Below are 21209 nucleotides of genomic sequence, written 5' to 3' on the forward strand. Positions count from 1 at the left end.
CTTTTCCCCCAAAAAAATCTATAATTTGCTTGAGTTTCATTTTACTTCACTTTTTTTACTCTTCATTCAATTGACGATGCCATATTATGGGAAGAATATGGGCCTCAAAGTGAACTATAATATGGGCCTGATTTTAACTTGAACTATATGGCTAAACAGGGGTATGATTGGGCTGGGCTTTCTTACTTTTATGCTGGCCTTGCCTGGTTTTACCTTTTTTTTTTTTCTTTTTTTTGGATAAAGCCTGGTTTTACTACACTTTATTTCTCTTCACTCTTAGCCAACCAGGACGATATTGTCTTATAAAGTTTATGGACAAAGAAATATATTTTAGAATTATGCTTATGCAAGGCTCAATTTGTTCAACTCTCTAGTGAAAAAACCTTTGGAATTATCTTTAGGTGATTTTTAGTACTTTGGTATGTACGGAGAGATGACCTTGAAGAATGCTAAATTTATCTAACTACCACTGGTGCATGACCCTAGGCCTATTGGGAGGCGTTTGTCTTTCTTTAGTGTAATGATATATATGCCCCCTATTGTGGGAGGAGAGAGATAGACATAGGGAAGTACTAGCGTATGCTACACGTACAGTCAGACAAGGAACTCAATCCCTATATATTATTAGTTAAACTGGGAATTAGAGGGAAATTAGGATATGTATAATATGGGAAAAAGAACGTTACCTGGTTGCATGGCTGACGTGACTCCTCTGCCTAGACAAAGAAGTGCACAAAAATGTGCAAAAACACCACCCTGGCCCTCATAAAAACACAAAAAAAAAAAAAAACATTTGTGTTCATGCCTCTGCATCGCCCATGAGCTGGTGCAGGCGCTACAGGCCCAGATAGCGATCTTATGCCCTTATGATATTTTAACTATAAATACTATATAGCTAGAACATAGTGCAGTATGCTTTCCCAACTATATATATATATATAGCTTTTGTTGAAAGGCTTAATTCACCTCTTTTGGATTGTCACACTATTCAACAAGTGGTATTAGAGCGGGATTCTTTCAAGAAGAGCGTAACAACTTTTTATGAGAGTCATTACTTACACGAAACCCCTTGTTTGAATATGGAGTGTTAATATAAGTAGATAAATTTTCTCTCACTTTACTACATTCAATGAACAAGGCATTGATAGAGAATGATACACTTACAGATTAAACCAATTAATTCAAGCACAAGAATCTAACTTGTCTCCTAATAAGGGTAACAAAGAAGCAGGTTTAGTTGTAGAATTTTCAATTCCTTCGGTCATCTTCTTTGATCCACTATCCTTAGCTTTGGCCCATAAAAGGAGATATAATCCCACCACCACTAATGCAGCTCCTATAATGCTGCAAATCCCATCACCACAAGATTAAGGCTCCTATATATGATTAGTAGTGAGGTAAAGTAAAATAAGTAAAATTAGAAAAACAAATTAGCTTTATAAGAACTAACCTCTCAAATTGAACTTTTTTCCGGAAGTTTGACTCAAAGAGAAAGGAGAAGATGATGATAAGTGGGCCAAATGCTGATGCAAAAACGGACCCCTTCTTATGTATGCACCATGTTGTGGCATAAAAGCATATTCCAGTCATTAATATTCCCTGTGCACAAGTTGCTTAATGTTTAATTAGGGTCATTTACTTAAGAACTATTTTACCCCGCAAAAAAAAAAACATTTTGGGAGATGGCCTTCTAGGCCCCTTAGAATATAAAAAATCATGAATATGGTAGTTTTTTCAAAAAGGGACGGCTGGCCGGTGGCGTGGTCCCTGTGATGAGAGCATGTGTATGGCCATCAATCTAGATGAGACTTTTTAGTTGACGGACGATAATTTTGCACTCCTATGTCTGGGTGTAGAGGCCATATGATCATCAGGCAACATTCTTTTTATTTATTTTTTAAATAATGAAGTAGGTTTTTTACTGGCTTGGTGTGCTTCGGCCTTAATCTGTCTAGGGAATTTGGGTTGGGCTTAGGACATGAATATCATATCCAATGCTACGCCAGTTCAACCTAAGGGTGTCAATTTGAAACCAAAATCGAAATCCGCCGTTTAAAATCATATTAAATCAAACCACAATAAGAATCGGTACAATTTCGGTATCAAGAAAATGAATCCTAAGCAAAACCGTTCGATATAAATCAAACCGTACCAAATTACTTATTCCTGAATCGAACCGAGTATACACATGTATATTAATTATAAATATGTATCTCAATATGTATTATATATGAGCTATAGTGATTAAGAGAAGAGAGAAAGAATAATAAATTAAAGGGAGAAAGTTCTCTGTCCGGGAGTGTGGCCTATGCTAGCACTCCCATGAGTCTATCTCTCTCCTCTCCATTTGAAAAGACACCTCTGCCCCTTGTTTTAAGAAGGAGAGGGATAGACACATGAGAGTGCTCACGTAGACCACACTCCCAGACAGAGTTCTTTTTCCCTAAATTAAACACATGCAAGAGGATGCAGATTACTTTAACTGTGTGAGAATCTTTTTTCTGATAAGGCTATGTTTGGATGCCAATAAAAAATATATATAATAAGATTGATCCAATAAAATAATTTTTTCTTTTCTAGTTACTGAAATTTTTTTCTTTCTTTTCCTTGCTTCCACACATAGTATAATGTAAATTTGAGAGACTGAGACAGAAGGTTACCCCGTAAAGGATAGTTAGAACCTCAAGACTTCCCTCCAACCTGATCTTCCATGCAGTGGAACTCCTATCTGTGAAGGCTGCAATAGCAACGGTTTGAAGGGTTCCACAGAAGCTGATCATGGCTGCCCAAGACATATCTCCTTGATATTTAGTCGTCACATGTTCCTGCAAATTAATGTCTTACGGTTTTAACCTTTATAAAACCTTCCACAAAAAAAAAAAAAAAAAAAAACCTTTATAAAACCACTAATGTGATTTATAGTTCTGATTTGTTATCAAATTGTAGATTAAGGTCAAAAAGTTTTTATATGAAAGAAACTAATAAGACTTTGGCTGTAAACTTTCTTCTTCTTTTCTTTTAACAGTTACATTTAGACACGAGGGGTGTGCAAATAATGGCCGCATTCGCAGGATTTTTCGCCTTTTCATGGAGGTGTGATGGTCATTTCCCATGCCCTGTGAAAATGGGTAGGGGCAGTACAGCGCACCGGATGCACCCAGATTACAGATAGCTTCGCTCTTTCTCCCATTTTTTATTTATGAGGAAGTATGGTTAATTCTAAAGCTTTGTGAATATATTGTAGGGGTGCAAGTTTGGCCCTGTCGGCCCAAACCTACCCTGCCCCGCCCTGAGCCCAAACAAGGCCTGGACTAGAAATTTCTAGCCCTTCGTCCTAGACCGACCTTGCCCAACCCTACCCTGTTTTAAGTTACACTATAAAATATATATTGATATACTATATATATAATCAACTTTAAATGTCACACATGTTTTGTTATATAATATATTATATATGAAGATAATAAGTGATAATATATTTTATTATAGTGTTATTTTATGTAAATTTGATAATTTTCTCCCCAACCTAGCCCAATTCAATCCAGTTCATGCATCTCCCTTCCCCGACTCCATGATCAGAGTCAATTAGGGTTAGCCTGGCCCAACCTTGGGGGTAGGTCAAGGTTGGATTATCTAGACCCTAAGTTAGGGTTGAGCTGGGTTTGGGCCTAGCTAAGGAGATTCAAGATTGGGTTAGGGTTTTAAAAAGTCTGGCACAACTTGACCCTGTTGCAACCCTAATATATTTTGTACATAATCTTCTATTTAAGTTAGAATCAGCCCTAAATCAAACTTATGGCCTAGTAGGAAACCAAAATCATAAATTCAATCAGTGATGTGATATAGATACATGTGATATTGTGATATAATCATGGTTGTTGGGGGACCTACTAACTTTATCTCACGTGAGGAAAGAGCATTTAAAGTAGAGGTGTATAGCCGAAATCCGTTTCCGTATTTGTGTCTGTATCCGTTTAGCATTATCCGAATCCATCCGAAAGCTAAACGGATGCGAATACGAATACGGATAGGCTATAGCTATCCGTAAAGCTATATTTACATGTAAATGGATAAAAATATCCAATCCATATTCGTATCTGTATCTGTATCCGTTTAGCCCTATCCGAATCCGTCCGATAGCTAATTGGATGTGGATGCGGATATAACACTATCCGAGCCAAATCCGATCTGTTTACATTCCTAATTTAAAGGCAGTTATGACAATGCATCTGTCGGTGGTAGGAATTATTATAAGAAAGCAACAGGCGGAGAGCGTGAGAGCTGTCCGTGTGATCTGTTTGATCCATTGGTATTTTAGAGAGAGAAAGAGAGCCTATGCCAGGTAGATTGTGGGTTGGATGTTCAAAATTTTTGTAGAAGGTGGGGTCAACCTTAAGGGTTTTTTTTTATTTGTTTAATTTTTTTAATTTTTATAAAACCTTCCCTCCACATATGTCAAAATTTAGGCCAAATGAAAATGCTAAATAGCAAAAATAAATTTCTGAAAATATGAGGACTAGGAGGGTGCATGTCAATAGATGGATAGATTGAAAAGTACAGGGATGAGCTTTTAGTTCAGTGGTAGACAGTGGAGGTGTAGCATAAAGGAGGTCAGATCGTGTCCTTGTCCCATAGTGGATACCATGTGGCTAGTCTTGAAGGGCATTGGACGGTACTTATACAAGGACATGATCCGTGCTCAGCATAAGGACCCTCCTAAACATAATTAAATCCTCTCCAATTCTCCAGCGCATCCACCACACATCTGATAGTTGGGATGTCTGCTAAGTGCCCCCAATCATCGAATGCATGCTGGAGATCCAAACACACATCCACCCCTACCTTCTTTGAGTATTAATCATAGCTAGTAGTAATAGTAGTGGTGTAACAATAAGTGATCCATTGAGCCCAGCTGACCCCTGCGGATCCTTGTTTGTCTCCATTGTAGATCTCATACCAAAAAAAAAAAATATTGAAAAGTAAAAAGAAAGTTGTCACTATGATTAAATTTTAGTTTGGATCTTGGACTTGGTTTCCTTCACCCCATAGAGAAAAAGGAATTCATTCACCAATAGGTCTCATTGCCTTGGGATAGGCATAGAAGAATACTAGGAATAACGTTGACTTCAGAGCTAGCGAGGGAGCGAGGGGGGGGGGGGGGAGAGTAACGATAACCCTAGATGAGTGTACTTTTGCTTCACCGAGTGTAAAGGGAAAGAAAGCTTTCACTTTGAACCTTACTTGAACCAAATCCAAACTTGTTCTAAGAGATCAAACGGTTAAAATGGATACATCATCCTTCCCGGTTAGTTGAATTACATGGATTCTTGTTTTGGATTCCTCTCATTTTTCTTTTTCCCCATAGAACCTTTTACTTTAAACCACCAAAATGATTTTTGTTTCTGTTTTTAGTAAAAAAATAATAATATTCTAAGTGGTGTATTCCTTAATGGTGGGGGCTAAAAAAAAACTCTGATACTAATTTATTAACAAGGTATGATTCTATCCAATCATAAACGTTGCATTGGAATTGAACCTACTTTGTGATTCTCATTTCAATAAAGATTCTATTTTGTACCCTATGTTTGGCAGTTGATTTATTAGAGAATTGTAACAGTAATTAAAAAGGAATGAGTATGTATGACTTACCAACAACACATTCAAGGAACCAAGAGCGAGGAGTGAAACCAAATTGGCGAGATAACCGATAAACCGGTTTCCGGTGGCTGGAAAACCAATTTCTGACGATTGATGTTTAGGTATCGTTTCTCTGGTGTAGAGCACCATAGCAATAGTCCCCAGTACCGATAAAGAAATTCCCCATACCTTGGCTTGGCCATTGATGCTGCAAAACCTGAAACTCTCTCGCCGGAAAATTACTGCCATTACAAAAACCACTGCCGTATTTGTGTTCAATATGATGTTCTGGAAAGTTGCTGACACATATCTTAGACTCCATGTCAGCAGTAACTGCCCTAATGGTACCCTAATTTGCCACCCAAAAAACAAACACCAAAAATAAAAACCCAAGAAAGAAATTATATGTCACAAATATTATTCCCTATTTTTTTTTCTTGAATATTTTTGTATAATTGGTGTATCAGAAATTACTGTAAGAAGCCCAACAAGAAAGCCCAGCCGATTGTCTGAAATGTGATCGTTGACCTTTTCCCTCTGCAAGAAATTAAGCAAATATGAGAGAGAGAGAGAGAGATGGGTTTAATGGTTAATACTTTTCGAGGAAGCAGGCGAGGGAGGAGAGGAGGAAAGTGGAGACGATGTGCTCATAGACAACAAAAACAGTGGCGCTTGCTCCTCCTGAGGAGATGAGGTGTGTATCTCTTCAGTAATCTGATGAACTCCATTTCTGCTGCTGCTGCTGCTTCTGCTTCTGCCTTTCCAAATGCAAGAAAGATACTTCCCTGTTGCGTTTTGGGACTTTTGCTCGATTGGTCCTACATTTTGGCTTGTTCTACATTAACAAAAGTAGGGTGCTTTTCTTACTTTGCATTCATAGACTCTGGGCCTGCTAGGTTTGATAGAGTCGATTGGTCCTACATTTTGGCCTTTTCCATTTTTGTTTGGGACGTAAAACCCGGATCTGGCTCCTAAATTGCCAGCGCGGGAGCTGGATCGTCAGCACCCTTTCATATCATTGCACCTAGCATTAAATATATCCAACGGTCATCAATATGATAGATATTTTAATCCATCTCTCTTTCACTCTCTCGTTTTAACTCCTAAACTCGATCTGACTTCATTCTTCAAAATCTCTCGATTTTCATGCTCTTCCCCCTCTCTGCATCTTCTTCAAGGATCCGGCAACACAGGTGTGCGATTCAGTGACTCTGCTTTGTAAACCTAAACTCCTAACATATAAACAAGAAAAAGAGAAGAAAACTAAGGTTCAATAGCTGGAGCCTGGTACCTCCCAAGCCTTCAACAAGCTTATGTACAACAAAAATCATCTGACATAAAGACCAAGAAGAAAACAAGATCACAGACCGAAAATATACCTACACTTCACCTAAACTACTTAAATGAAATTTGAGAACTACACCGTACACACAGATAAGGAAAATAAAAGCAAAATCTCCGTTGGAAAGTTACAGGAAATTGGTGGGGGATAAGACGGGGGAAATGAGGTCTACCTTTTTCAAGTGATAACGCATGAATCAAAAAGTGATGATTACAGTGATGACAAATCCTCTGCAATTGATGAATTCGTAGATCTGATTCTGAGTCTTTGAAATTTCAATGGGAGAAAAAAAAAAAAAAAAAAACCAAAAAGTTTGAGGGTTAAAAAGTATAGTAAGGGACTACTGCAAGGGGGGGAGGGTGAAAGGCGGATTGAACTTTTTCCCCTGAAATTTCAAGAGAAGCAACAACAACAACCATACCACCACCTGGTTCGCTGATTTTCATTCTCTGATTTAGGTTCGCAGAAAGGGAGAAGAGAAAGAGAAACGAGAGGTTTTGAGGAATGAGGTCGGGTCGGGTTAAGGAATTCAAACGAGAGAGTGAGAGAGAGATGGATTAAAATATCCATCATAGTGATGACCATTGGATATATTTAATGCCAGGTGTAATGATCTAAAAGGGGTTCTGGACCGTCCAGCTCCCGCCACGTCCCATTGCCCGGCTTTTGCCATCCTCTCTCCTCCCCTTCTTTGAAAAAGATCTCTTTGCACTATGTGTACAGCCATGTGTACAGATATAATAATAGAGATTTTATTATTGACAGTTTGATTCCTTGAAGGAGTTAATATTATCCCTATTTCTTCCATTGATGCGAAATCATTTACATCTCACTCAAAATTCAATAATTTTTAGTGATATTTATTTCTATTTGAAGTAAAAAGGTTATAGGAGACCCTCAAGAAATAAAAGAAGGTTTTTCCCCATTTCCTAGAGGTTCCCCCTAAGTTATGCATGCTTTCTAAACCTTTTTTTCTTGTTTCCTTTAATGTTAGGTACATCTAGTTTACTTACTTTTAATTTCAATATATTTGGTTTAGGATATCTCTTGATTTCATCATGTAAACCTAGATATACCGTTACTATTTTACTAACAATAGTGGTGGTATGTTTCATCCCCAAGTATGGGTATTCAGATCCTCTCCAATGACTTTTAACCATCAGAGTCGATCTCCCACCATCCATGGATACGCCCCAAGGATGGTTTTGTTCTGATTTGTTTTCTATAACAACATAGCTTGTCGTGGGCTTTCATCTCTCTATTATTTCCTTTTATGTGGAACATATAGGTTGCATTACTCTTAGATTAGGGTGTGTATATTTCTCTTAATCATACAATTTTTAATGGTTTTTTGTATTAAAATCATGGTACTGAGTTTCGTTTTTGGACCAAATTCCCCTCCACCCATTCACCACGGGGCAAGAGAGGGCAGGAAAAGCTATTGGGAGGGTATTTTGGAACATACTAAAACCCTAAGAGGGGTATGTGAACCCTAGGATGGTGGTGTGACCTTTCTTCTAACCTTAATTTTGCTTCATTTTAATACTTTTGGATTTGTTTTATTGCTAATATTTGTTTTATAGCTTTGCAAGGAGGTATATTCTTTCCTTTACTTTGATTAAATCTTCAATAATATTACACCGTAGCTTAAGATCTATCTTCGTTAAGTAGAATCCATCATTTGAATGAAAATCCAATTAAACAAGGAAACTGGTTTAACCAGGCACTCAGGCAGACAGGGAAGCCTAACACCATCCTTGGACCATAACTTGATACATACCCTTTTCTTTTGGTTTGACCAGTCCCCATTGAAGTCATCTTTGAAATCATATTTGTGAATCTTAGAACCTACAGATCTACAGATCCAAAATATACCTACACTTCACATAAACTACTTAAATGAAATTTGAGAACTACACCGTACACACAGAAAAGGGAAATAAAAGCAAAATCTCCGTTGAAAAGTTACAGGAAATTGGTGGGGGATACGATAGGGGAAATGAGGTCTACCTTTTTCAAGTGATAACGCATGAATCAAAAAGTGATGATTACAGTGATGACAACCCCTCTGCAAGTGATGAATTCATAGATCTGATTCTGAGTCTTGGAAATTTCAAGGGGAGAACAAAAAAAAAAAACCAAAAAGTTTGAAGGTTAAAAAGTGTAGTAAGGGAATACTGCAAGGGGAGGAGGGTGGAAGAGAGAAAAGTGGATTGAACTTTTTCCCTTGAAATTTCAGGTGGATTGGTCTTTCTCTCTGCAATTATTTCCCTTTTTTAGTAGTACTTGTGTTGGGTAATGGGTTTTGTCTATAATTCATTTGTTTAATTTTAGTTTCAAGGTTTTATTTTACAGTCTCTGTATCTTTCCGGAGCAGCAGCGGAAGGGGTATTTTCATTCTTAAGAATCAGAAAAAACAAAAAAGGATGAAAAGATAAGAAGTGTTGTTCCTCTCGTAAACCGTGTCCCTTGTTTGCAGGTTGCATTCATTATCATCATTCCACTTTTTTCGTAACATGGCCCAATCTCTTCTCGAGTCTCATCTCCCAATTTCCTTTTGCTTCTTTACTTCTTCTTTATCTCAGAGGCTTAAACCATAACCAGCTTCTGGGTAGTGGATAACCATTTCACTCTGTTTTCGTCTTTGCTTGCAAGCAAGGTGACAAACATTCGCTTTCAATCGTCTCTGAGGGGGTGTTGTCGCTGAAGCTATTGGTTCTGATATTTTTCTCCCTCTTGGCAGCTTCAGAGAAGAACGAACCGACGAGACTTGGGCACGGAGGTGTTCAAGATAAGCAACAACAACAACCATACCACCACCTGGTTCGTTGATTTTCATTCTTTGATTTAGTTTCGTAGAAAGAAAGAGAAACGAGAGGTTTTGAGGAATGAAGTTGGGTCGGGTTCAGGAGTTCAAACGAGAGAGAGAGAGAGAGAGAGAGAGAGAGAGAGAGAGAGATGGATTAAAATATCCATCATATTGATGACCGTTGGATATACTTAATGCCAGGTGTAATGATCTAAAAGGGTGTTGGACTGTCCAGCTCCCTCCACGGCCCATTGCCCTGCTTTGGTCATCTTCTCTCCTCCCCTCTTTGAAAAAGATCTCTTTGCACGATGTGTAAAGCACATATATAATAATAGATATTTTATTATTGACAGTTTGATTCCGTGAAGGAGTTAATATTATACCTATTTCTTCCATTAATGCAAAATCATTTATATCTCACTCAAAATTCAATAATTTTTAGTGATATTTATTTCTAGAGGAGTTGTTCTCTGTTCCGCAGTGCAGCCTGTGCTCAGGCACATGGGGGTGGGCGCAATGACCACCCTGCCCCCTACATAGGCCACCACCCTGCCCCCTACATAGGCTGCCCATGTGCTTGGGCATAGGCTGCGTTGCTGTACAGAGAATATTCTCCCTTATTTCTATTTGAAGTAAAAAGGTCATAGGAGACCCTCAAGAAATAAAAGAAGGTTTTCCCCCACTTCCTAGAGGTTCCCCCTAAGTTTTGCATGCTTTCTAACTCTTTTTTTTCTTGTTTCCTTTAATCTTATGTACATCTAGTTTACTTACTTTTGATTTCAATACATTTGGTTTAGCATATCTCTTGATTTCATCATGTAAACATAGATATACCATTACTATTTTACTAACAATAGTGGTGGTATGTTTCATCCCCAAGCATGGGTATCCAGATCCTCTCCAATGACATTTAACCATCAGAGTCGATCTCCCACCATCCATGGATACACCCCATGGATGGTTTTGTTCTGATCTGTTTTCTATAACAACATAGCTTGTCGTGGGCTTTCATCTCTCTATTCTTTCCTTTAATATGGAACATATAGGTTGCATTACTCTTAGATTAGGGTATGTATATTTATCTTAATCATACAATTTTTAATGGTTTTTTGTATTAAAATCATGGTACTGAGTTTCGTTTCTGGACCAAGTTCCCCTCCACCCATTCACCACAAGGCAAGAGAGGGCAGAAAAAGGTATTGGGAGGGTATTTTGGAACATATTAAAACCCTAAGAGGGGTATGTGAACCCTAGGATAGTGGTGTGACCTTTCTTCTAACCTTATTTTTGCTTCATTTTAATACTTTTGGTTTTGTTTATTGCTAATATTTGTTTTATAGCTTTGCAGGGAGGTTTATTCTTTCCTTTACTTTGATTAAATCTTCAATAATATTACACCGTAGCTTAAGATCTATCTTTGTTAAGTAGAATCCATTATTTGAATGAAAATCCAATTAAACAAGGAAACTGGTTTAACCAGGCAGACAGGGAAGCCTAACACCATCCTTAGACTATAACTTGATACATATCCTTTTCTTGTGGTTTGACCAATCCTCATTGAAGTTTTCTTTGGAATCATATTACTAGTTCTTAGAACTTAATCTAGGTAGCGACTCTCTTTCCATCATTCTTTCATCTTACGCAAAGGGACGATTCGTTTTCTCATTCAAGAAACATGCACCACATTCTCAAAGTGACAACTCCACATGGGATACTCAACATAGTACCTTTTGGGTATTAGAAAGAGACACATCATTGTACCGCTTGATCACCACAACGTAGGCATGTGAGAGGTATATAATAAGATTCCTTCTTGTCGAGGGTAGCCTTCCTTGTCCTAAACCAAGTCTCAAGAATCATGTAGGAAACATAGAACCCCAATGTATGTACGTCCTTGATTGCTTCACAAAAATTCTTACTTTGGTCATTGTGTTCTTTAATTGGGGTTCCATGGCCTTCAAGGTTCTGCAAGAAGAATGCCCAATTGTAGGAAAGAACAACAGAAATAGAGCAAATGAAGATAGATGCTGGTGAAGAATCTACACCCTCCTAAGTATGTACAATATCTATTTACCCAGCCTCTAACCAACCACCTTTGAGAATCTTTCTGAATTAGGAACTCATATAGAATGCGCTATATATCTCACAACTTTGCTCTTAAATCCTTCCGTAGGATCTTGCCAGATGGTGCTTTTGGGATTGAATGCACGAAAAGTACCCGTTTGATCCTCTTATAGTGTACTACCTGCACCAATAAGATAACGACCATTAAGAAACGGAATAAACCCAATTAATTTTCTCATGGGCTTTGATTGGGCCATACCCCATGGTCATGTTGGACATGGGCTCAGGGACTTGGTCATTTCAGCCCAACCCAACTCCAATTTGTGTAAGCATCATATAGAAAAAAACCAAGCGTAATGGGCTCATATCAATAAAACCCAAATTTGTGTGGGCTATGTGTATTTGTGTTTGAATCACCTGTTTTGAGATGTATTCCTTGATCTCATCGTCTGTGACCTCACAACCGTTTGATTTCACGACAAAGGCGACCGGAACTTCGCCTGCAACTTCGTCTTTCATTCTGTAACATTAATTAACAAAAACTGATTGGAACTAGGGGTGTAAATGAATAGTTGAAATCCGTTTCCGTATCCGTGTCCGTATCCGTTTAGCACTCTCTGAATCCGTCCGAAAGCTAACGGATGCGGATACAGATAGGCTCTAGCTATCCAAAAAGCTATATTTACACGTAAACGGATAAAATATCCGATCCGTATCCGTGTCTGTATCTGTTTAGCACTATCCGAATCCGTCTAAAAGCTAATCGGATGCGGATGCGGATATAGCACTATTCGAGCTGAATCCGATCCGTTTACATCCCTAATTGGAACCCGAGGCCCTGATCGATCTGAACCAATATATAAAAACTTTTAATTGATGGTTAATTATGGCTTACGGGACAACAGCGGCATCAGAGATTTTGGGATGAGCGACGAGAATTGCTTCGAGCTCGGCGGGAGCTACCTGGAAACCCTTGTACTTGATCAATTCTTTCAACCGATCCACAATGAAGATCTCATCATCCTCATCAACATAGCCAATGTCCCCTGTGTGTAACCAACCATGTTTGTCAATGGTTCTCTTTGTACCCTCTGGATCGTTGAGATAACCTAAACAAAAAGCAAGGGTAAATATGTCAGCTTGGCTGAGAGAGTGAAGATTTTCAAGGAGGTAATTAGGTTATCTCAAAATCAAACTGAAACCGTTTACCGAAACCAAACCGAACCATTTAAATCGAAACCGTGATACTGTTTAATAAATGGTTCGGTTATGGTTTCAAAATTGAGGCCGTTTAATTAAATGGTTCAAACCGAATCGGATCGTTTAATCGAATAAACCGTTTAACTCTCTTAAATGTATCAAAAGCAAGTTGAAACAATTTACCGAAACCGAACCGAACCATTTAAAACCAAAATCGTAAAACCGTTTAATAAATGGTTTGATTCTGGTTTTAAAATTAAAACTGTTTAACCAAACCCGGTCGTTTAACTGAAACCAGACCATTTAACACCGTTAAGGGGGTGCTTAGTTTGGGAGGAAAATAAGAAAGAAAGATGAGTTTGAATCATCCTTTTACCTTTTAAAGTCAACTAGTTGTTGTTTGTTGCAAAGTTTGCGGGATTAGAATTGTCTCCAGGGAGCCCAACGCCTAGGGGGCATCCAGCGGTTGAGCTATGCCGCACACATTTCGACTCACGCCTAGGGATGTGTGCGGGACAGCCCAACGGCAGGCAGCACCCTGGGCGTGCTGGGCTCCCCGGAGACGAGCTAAATTCATTTTAAATTTGGGTACAGGCTGGGCATGCTTGCTCTATGCCCAACTTCTCTCTCTTGGAAATAGTATCGAGCTCCTTTCCTTGGAGACATCTGCCCAATGAGGCATCCGACGGCTGGGCTACGTGCCACATTCAGGGATGTGTGCCAACCAGCCTAGCCCAGCCCAGCAGTCAGATATTCATTGGGCATTCATTAAGCTGACATGCTCATTGAAGAGGAGCCGGATCTATGGAAATGAACCCCTACTTTCCCGCATCATTATCGTCTCATGTTCCCTGCCTGGTATAGTGGTCCTGTTCCACTCATAGGGGCCGGAAATGACAATCTAACCCCCTGTGCCCGAACACACTACCCGAGGGAGGTTAAAACGTCATTTCCGCCTCCTTATGAATGGAACTGAACCACTGTATCGGGGGCAGGGAACAGGACAGAAAAAAAAATTCCTACTTTCCCCAACTCACGTCCCCATTGGAAACTGCCGCTAACGTACCTAGAGTTGGCGGCGTGCCCAACCCTTGGTCTTTAAATTTTAATGAATTCTAAACATTCATCTATGCTCCCACTTGTCTTAGCTTTTTCTTGTTTTTTGATTACGGTAATATTTGTGTTCCTTGAATCCGGATCAGCTACCCACATGGGACGAGTGGGGACAGATCTGACCCCTCCATGGGGTTTGGGTCCCACACCTTTGAGGCGGGTCCCACATCCCTATGGAGGATTTAGATATGTCCCCACCCATCCCATGTGGGTAGCAAATCTGAACTCGGGTTCCTCGTGATTTTAAATAAATTTTTATTTTATCCAAAAAAAAAAACAATCTATTAGGTCCCACTCGAGTTCATAAAGATCTATCTAAATTATGGGGTCCAAACTCCAATAAGGTGTTCTTAGAATATTAACTAAATTATTACATAATTATAATTTATATTTATTTGCTAATATTTTCAAGTCTTCTCTAATCTTAATTATCATTCGCATCATCTTTTCCTTCCATCCCTTTCAAAAATAGGACAAAATTTGAGATATAAAATTAAATTAAAACAGAAGCCACAAGATGCACACACAATTATTTAACAGAAATACCAACCCAAATGTCTATATCCAACTACTGATTACATAATTTGGTCGGTGGAGAAGATCTCCCTTCCTCAAAGTCCTTTTCATTCAAATTTTTTTTTTTTTTTTTTTCCGTTCTAACCTTAAGAAAGAAGAAACAATAAACATCAAAGAAAAGTTTTTACCAAAAAAAAAAACAAAAAAAACACCAAAGAAAAATGTATATAAGAGAATTTAATTGGAAAAAAGATTTTTTTTTCATCTTATTTTTTATGTGGTGAACATTGAAGGTCTATTTATGCTTCAAGCCTTCAATTCATATTTCATTACGGACACAAGTACAGAAAAGACAATATCGAGCAACTTCTGTCAGCTAAATTGAACAATAATTTTCCTACAAAAAAAATAAAATATAAAAAATAGTTTTTATGGGAGATCCCTCCCTCCACCTAGTAGCCTGCCCTTTTTTCTCTGTCATTCCACCTACTAGCTTTGAATGTATTTAAATCCCATTTATATATAAGGAAGCCTTGGAACATATTTTAAGAGAAGCATTGCTTCAAAGCCATCTAGATTTATTGGAGGAAAAATCATTCTTTCTTTTTCTATTTCTTGGGAAGGATGGGAACCCAAATGATAATAAAATAAAGGAGAGGGTTTTTTAAAAGGTAGTGTAAGAAGGAATCTGCACAATAAAATTAATGACCGGTAGGAAAATGGTATCATCCATTGGACCCATATGATCGAAATAAGAGAGAGAAATGCCACTGTGAATCCACTATTTATTATGTGAGAAAGATATAAATGAATCTACACGAGTGCAGAGTACCACTGTTTTTTCCTCATAAAACAAAGAATAAATCTTTCTAACAAAATGCACTGGGTTTCACTTCATCCATGGTGAAGGAATTTAAAAACAAAAAAAAATAAAAATTTGTCACCCTCCAAAGTTTGAAAACTAATCAAACTCATATTGGTGTTGAAAATCAGAAACCAAAAATAAATCAAGAAAAAAAGAAGCATAAAACCTTACCTTTCATGATCTGATACCCTTTAATGCAAATCTCTCCTGGTTGATTTCTGGAAAGAGAAAAACCTGTTATCGGATCAATGATCTTTAAATCAGCATTTCTAATAACAGTCCCACAAGAACCTGGTTTTGTATCGAACGGTTCTTTGGCGAAGGCCAAGCACATCGTCACTGGACCGGCCTCGGTCATCCCATATCCCTGTTCAATTCAATGATTTTGTTTCCCAATCAATCTATCACTAGCAGCTACACAGACCATAACTTTCAGAAAATAAATTTTATAAATTGATTCATTTTTTTTGAATTTTTTCTATTTTTGACCAATACTAGCCGGAATTAATTAGAGAGGTACCTGACCAAACTTGGAATTGGGAAACTTTGATTTAAATGAATCTTCAAGGTCCTTTCCAATCGGTGCTGCACCAGAGATTACCATGCGGATCGACGAACAATCGTAATTATCAATAATCTTGCTTCTACTAATTGCTAAAATGGCCGGAGGAGCCAAAGGCACAACAGTGACCTTAAATTTCTGGATCAGCTCCATAAGTCTCACCACTTCAAACTTCTGCATTAACAGAATCGCTGACCCAACTCGTAACCCACAAAGTAACACAGCGGTGAGGGCATAGATGTGGAACATAGGAAGCAAACACAACAACACATCTTCACTATGGAAATACAAGTTTGGATTCTCTCCATCTACATGTTGAGCAACACTAGTGATCATGTTCTTGTGGCTTAACATCACCCCTTTTGGTAACCCAGTCGTTCCAGAAGAGAACGGTAACACAACAACGTCGTTAGGGTCCCATTCAACACTCGGCATGTCGTTCTCGTCTGACTGAGTCAACTCGGAGAAATTCAAACAACCACTCGGAGTTGGTGCCGAGTCAATGCACACAACCTTAATTCCCTTCTCCTGGGCTAAACCCTTCACCTTGTCAACATAGCAAGCATGGGTGACTATAAGTTTAACATTGGAAGCTATTGCTTGCTTTGCTATCTCCGCAGCTTCGTAAAAGGGATTCGCCGTGGTGGTGATGGCGCCGCGATATAATGCACCGAGGAATGTGAATGCAAACTCGGGCGTGTTGTGGAGTAAAACCATGATCACCTGACCTTGTTTGATGCCCAATTTGTTAAGACCAGAAGCTACCTTTCGGGAGATGAGATTGACATCTGAGTAATTGTAGGTTTTGCCGGTGGAACTGTCAACGAGACATGGGCGTGAGCTGAATTTTGATAGGTTTTGGAAACAAAAAGAATGTAGAGGGAGATGGTTTGGAATGTAGATATCTGGGAGCTTTGATCGGTAGATGAACTCTTGTTCTTCTCTGGTAGGCACCATTAGAACAACAGACACACACACACAATGTGTTTGTGTATTTGTTTCTAAGAGAGAGAGATGCTTCCTTCAAAATATGAATAGAATGAAACGGCAAGGAAATTGAAGAAGGTACTCTCAGCCATTTGGCAGAGAGAATATATTTAATGTACTCCTGAACGGAACTTTGTCCAAAAAAGGGATTACCATAAAAAAGAAAGAAAAACTTGTCGGATAAAAAGAAATAAAGTTGTTGGATACACAGTGTAAGACTCTTGGCATATTATATATAAGAGCCAATCAGGAAATGTGCCAAATCGTCGTCATCTGCCTTGTCCACGGCGGCGTGTCATCTATCCATAGGTGAGTTAAACTTATTCTCAGGATCGAATGACATTGGTTAAGAATCATACGCAGGCAGGTTTTTTTTTTTATCCACTAGAAAACTGTTTGCCATCTATAAGGGAAGTGTAACCACTCCTTGTAGGGATTGATGAGTCTCATAATAATCCTTAACTGCATGACACAGAAGAAATTGTGGTAACTTATTCTCGCCAGGAGATGCTGAAACTAATGAAATTGAAGGCATGTAATCATTGGTCAACTGTGGATGTGTTGATGAACATTAACCGTTATAGCAAAGAATGCGATGGTGTAACCACTGGATGCACATTGAGCATTTAAATATGTAACTGTTTGAATAGAGTTACGATCATTTAATGAAAAAGATGATTGGAAAGGAAGAACCATGTGAAATCACTATAATGACACTGTTGACTAAGCCACCCCGTTCAACCATGAATGATCTACATCAACTAGCTAGTGGGTTATTCAGTATCTATCTCTATACTGTGATAACTTGTGTGTTATACGATTGAGAAAAAAAACATATTTTGTATACAAAGGTCAAACAAATAAAAGTACACCATCACTTCATTCAAGAAAAAAGTTCTGCAAAAAAAAAAATATTACATTACAATTAGTTAAAACAGATGAAGAGAGTGTTGACATCTTCACAAAAAGACTTAGTTTCACCAAACTTGTCAAATACAGAGATGAATTAAGTATGACAAGCAAACTTGGAAAAAATTAAAAAAAAGAGTTGATATTGGGGGAAAATTAAAAATAAACATTAACAGTCACCGTCCAAGACTACCGTCCAAGATCGCTTACCACTGATCATGGGCATCGTTGTTTTCCGTTGAAAATAATTATCTGAAAAAACCCTATAAAAATTGGTCCGTTCAAATGTAAATATTATCTTTAAGTACAACCTTGTATAGTAGTTGTTTCTAATGAAGATCTTGCAGTTTCCTTTTCTAAGTGTTATGGTTGTTGTTTTCAACTAGTGTCGTATCAGTTTTTAAATAAAATCGGATTGTTTATGTAGAAAAACCAATTCAAAATGATGGGATTGGTGAGGCTCACGCCTCAGCAACCAGCATTCAAGCATGCATGCATGCATTCAAGCGCGAAAGAAGCTTTATGCCTCTCAAATGACGTCTCACAAATACTTTATCTTATCAGGAGGCGTGTCTGCCACTCTGCCCACGCCTTATACTTCTTTGAAAGGCTTTAAAACTCAAAATTTAGTATGGATTCGTTCCCATCAATTTGATTGGAATCGGCTTAGAATAGTTACAATCGTTCCAGAACTGGAACTCGGTAGGAATGGATAGGAACTTAGCTGCAATTTGTCTAACTTGGTGTGTTAGGAATCGGAATTAATCGAATCAACATAAGTCAATTCTGAGTCAAATCGGTTGATTTTGCAAATATCTAACCATTTTTTATTTTAAATCATGCAATGAAAACGATACCCAAAATAGTTGAAAGGGAAATCCACCGCATCTCATGGGTAAATCCGCCCAATAACTATTTTGAGAAATCATATCTTTGGTCATATTGCTGTACCACTTGCAAATTTATTTATAAGAGAGTTTTTTTTGGGTAACCTATGGCATTATTGTAGGATTGTTTGATTGGTTGATTGATTGATTGATTGGGGCCTACTTGCAAAGATATTCATGTATAGCCTTACCATATTTAATTTGCTGATCAGATGGTGCGTATGAAACACTTGAAAATTTATTTATAGGAGAGTGGGTTTTTTTTATGGTGACCTATGCCATTATTCTAGGATTGGTTGATTGGGTGGCCCATTTTCAAAGATATTCTTGTGTAATCCTAGCATCTTCAATTGCTTGATAAGATGGGGTATATACATATGGGCGGCAAATAATCGTTACTTGGTCATGTGGCATCTGCACTAGATGGGAGCGGTAGAGGTGGTAATTTTACTCACTTTTATGTTTAGGTGTAGAATCTACGCCACCAATCAATATTATTTTTCCTATATATATAGGAAAAATCTTGATGTAATCAAGGTTGATTACAATAAGATTAAAATCTTACTTTTTTAAACATTTTTTGTATAGCACACTTTTATTTTTAATAAGAGTAAATTTTATTATATTACATAAAAAAATACATTAAATGTTGTATTAATCAATGATAAAGGATACAAAATATATTACAACAAAACAAGAGTTATATATATGAAACAAAGAAATACATACATATATATCAAGAGCGATAGAGAGTTGCTCGATTAAAGTGCAAGATTGGTTCTTCCCTATTATTTTTATTTTTATTTTTATTTAGAAGGCTCTGTTTGGTTGCAAGGGAAGAGAAGGGAAAATTTTCAAATCTAAAAAAAACACTTTAGTATTCATTACCCCACATGGTTGTATACTTTTTAGACGTAATTTTTGTTTTTACTTTTTATATCCAAGGGATTTAGATGCAAAGTAAGGTGAAATTTGACATGAAATGATTTGGAGTTTATACTACTTAAATTTCGTATCATATTTAATAATGATACTTTTTTTGGCATAATTTTTATTTTATTATTCAAATCCAAGGGATTTAATGCAAAGTAAATGCCGAGGAAGTGTTTATGGCGATAAAAAGCATCAACCCAGACAAGGCCCCTGGGCCTGATGGATTTAATGCCTTTTGTTTTTTGTGCTATTGGAATATCGTTGGCTCTGGAGTAATCAAGGTAGTGCAAAATTTCTTTGTTAGTGGCCAAATGCTGCCTGAGAGAAACTCCACCTGTATCACATTGGTGGTCTCGGAAATGTGAAGTTCCTTCTTACTACGATATGTTCAGGCGCTGTTGCTACAAAGTTTCAAAAACTGAAATTTAATAACTAAATATGGAATGATTTGGAGTTTTATACTACTTAAATTTCGTATCATATTTAGTAATGATACTTTTTAAATGTAATTTTTATTTTATTTTTCAAATCCAAGGGAATAAATGCAAAGTAAAGTGAAATTTAATAACTAAATATGAAACGATTTAATTAGAGTTTTTAACATAATCCTATGGGATTTTCTTTTTAGATTTAAAAATTTTCACTTCTCATCCTTCAATTTTCCTTACAAACAAACGGAGCCGAAAGAACCCTAAATTTTTTATTTTTGTTGTTGTTGAAATTCTAAAGGGATTTGAGAAGGAAGGGAGATACAAATGCAATTAAATCTAACCAAAAATTTATTGAAGTTTATCTTGTGCACTATTGGGAAGAAATTTGGAGAGGAAGAACTAACCTAGATGTGGAATGTTTGCTCTAGATTGAAGTTATGTAAAGTATCATGAACAGGGAGAGGCATGTGTAATGTGTGTTTTTTTTTGGTAAAGGCATGTGTAATGTGTTCGATCCAATGACAACGTGCATGATTTATTTTCAATTTCCATTTTTCTTCTATTATGGAAATGTCAAAATTTTCACCATTTCTCAGTTCCACTTTGACAAAATGCCGGTTGTCAAAAGGACTTGTCCACGTTTACCTATCTTGGTAGATGGAAAAGACAACGGGTGAGAAAGAAAAATATGGAAAATATGCGGCTTTATGGAGGAAGTCGGTGCCTCCTTCTCTGATAGAGATTTTGTAAGAACTTTTCAAGCTACTTTCTCCATTGCTACTTATTAATAGGTTGGGTAAAGAGGCAATTGTTACATAATTACACATCATTTTTAAGAAACTTTTGAAGTTGTCTTCCTCATTGCTACTTTTTAAATTAATAGCTTGTATACATGGTTCTAAGTATCGATCATATTCACCGCAAAAAAAAAAAAAAAGTATCAATCGTATCGCC

The 21209-nt window shown here is 37.5% G+C and overlaps 2 protein-coding genes across 2 annotated transcripts; both read right to left on the reverse strand.

The window, feature by feature from the left end:
* Nucleotides 1-1179: 1179 nt before the first annotated feature.
* Nucleotides 1180-6326, reverse strand: LOC122669382 (WAT1-related protein At3g30340-like). Its single transcript, XM_043866135.1, has 6 exons — nucleotides 6234-6326; nucleotides 6112-6174; nucleotides 5650-5986; nucleotides 2661-2825; nucleotides 1451-1599; nucleotides 1180-1344 (listed from the first exon to the last, which is right to left on the reverse strand). The coding sequence occupies exons 3-6, from the start codon at nucleotides 5884-5886 to the stop codon at nucleotides 1182-1184; spliced, it is 714 nt and encodes a 237-aa protein (XP_043722070.1). The 5' UTR covers nucleotides 5887-5986; nucleotides 6112-6174; nucleotides 6234-6326; the 3' UTR covers nucleotides 1180-1181.
* A 5605-nt stretch (nucleotides 6327-11931) lies between these two features.
* Nucleotides 11932-17078, reverse strand: LOC122667869 (4-coumarate--CoA ligase-like). The gene is made up of 5 exons (XM_043864318.1): nucleotides 16067-17078; nucleotides 15718-15913; nucleotides 12748-12961; nucleotides 12270-12372; nucleotides 11932-12033 (listed from the first exon to the last, which is right to left on the reverse strand). Exons 1-5 carry the CDS (start codon nucleotides 17063-17065, stop codon nucleotides 11932-11934), a joined length of 1614 nt encoding a protein of 537 aa, XP_043720253.1. The 5' UTR covers nucleotides 17066-17078.
* Nucleotides 17079-21209: the final 4131 nt, after the last annotated feature.

The sequence above is a fragment of the Telopea speciosissima genome, chromosome 7 (assembly GCF_018873765.1).
Source record: "Telopea speciosissima isolate NSW1024214 ecotype Mountain lineage chromosome 7, Tspe_v1, whole genome shotgun sequence".
In the NCBI taxonomy this organism is placed as follows: Eukaryota; Viridiplantae; Streptophyta; class Magnoliopsida; order Proteales; family Proteaceae; genus Telopea; species Telopea speciosissima.

Excerpts from the sequence above, each read along its gene's own strand:
- LOC122669382 (XM_043866135.1), bottom strand. The coding sequence starts at position 5,886 with ATGGCAGTAATTTTCCGGCGAGAGAGTTTCAGGTTTTGCAGCATCAAT. Across the intron at positions 1,600-2,660 it reads TTCTAACTATCCTTTACGGG|GGAATATTAATGACTGGAAT; the intron begins GTAACCTTCTGT and ends ACTTGTGCACAG. Across the intron at positions 1,345-1,450 it reads AAAAAAGTTCAATTTGAGAG|CATTATAGGAGCTGCATTAG; the intron begins GTTAGTTCTTAT and ends TGGGATTTGCAG.
- LOC122667869 (XM_043864318.1), bottom strand. The coding sequence starts at position 17,065 with ATGGTGCCTACCAGAGAAGAACAAGAGTTCATCTACCGATCAAAGCTC. Across the intron at positions 15,914-16,066 it reads CCAATTCCAAGTTTGGTCAG|GGATATGGGATGACCGAGGC; the intron begins GTACCTCTCTAA and ends TGAATTGAACAG. Across the intron at positions 12,373-12,747 it reads TCTGATGCCGCTGTTGTCCC|AATGAAAGACGAAGTTGCAG; the intron begins GTAAGCCATAAT and ends TTAATGTTACAG.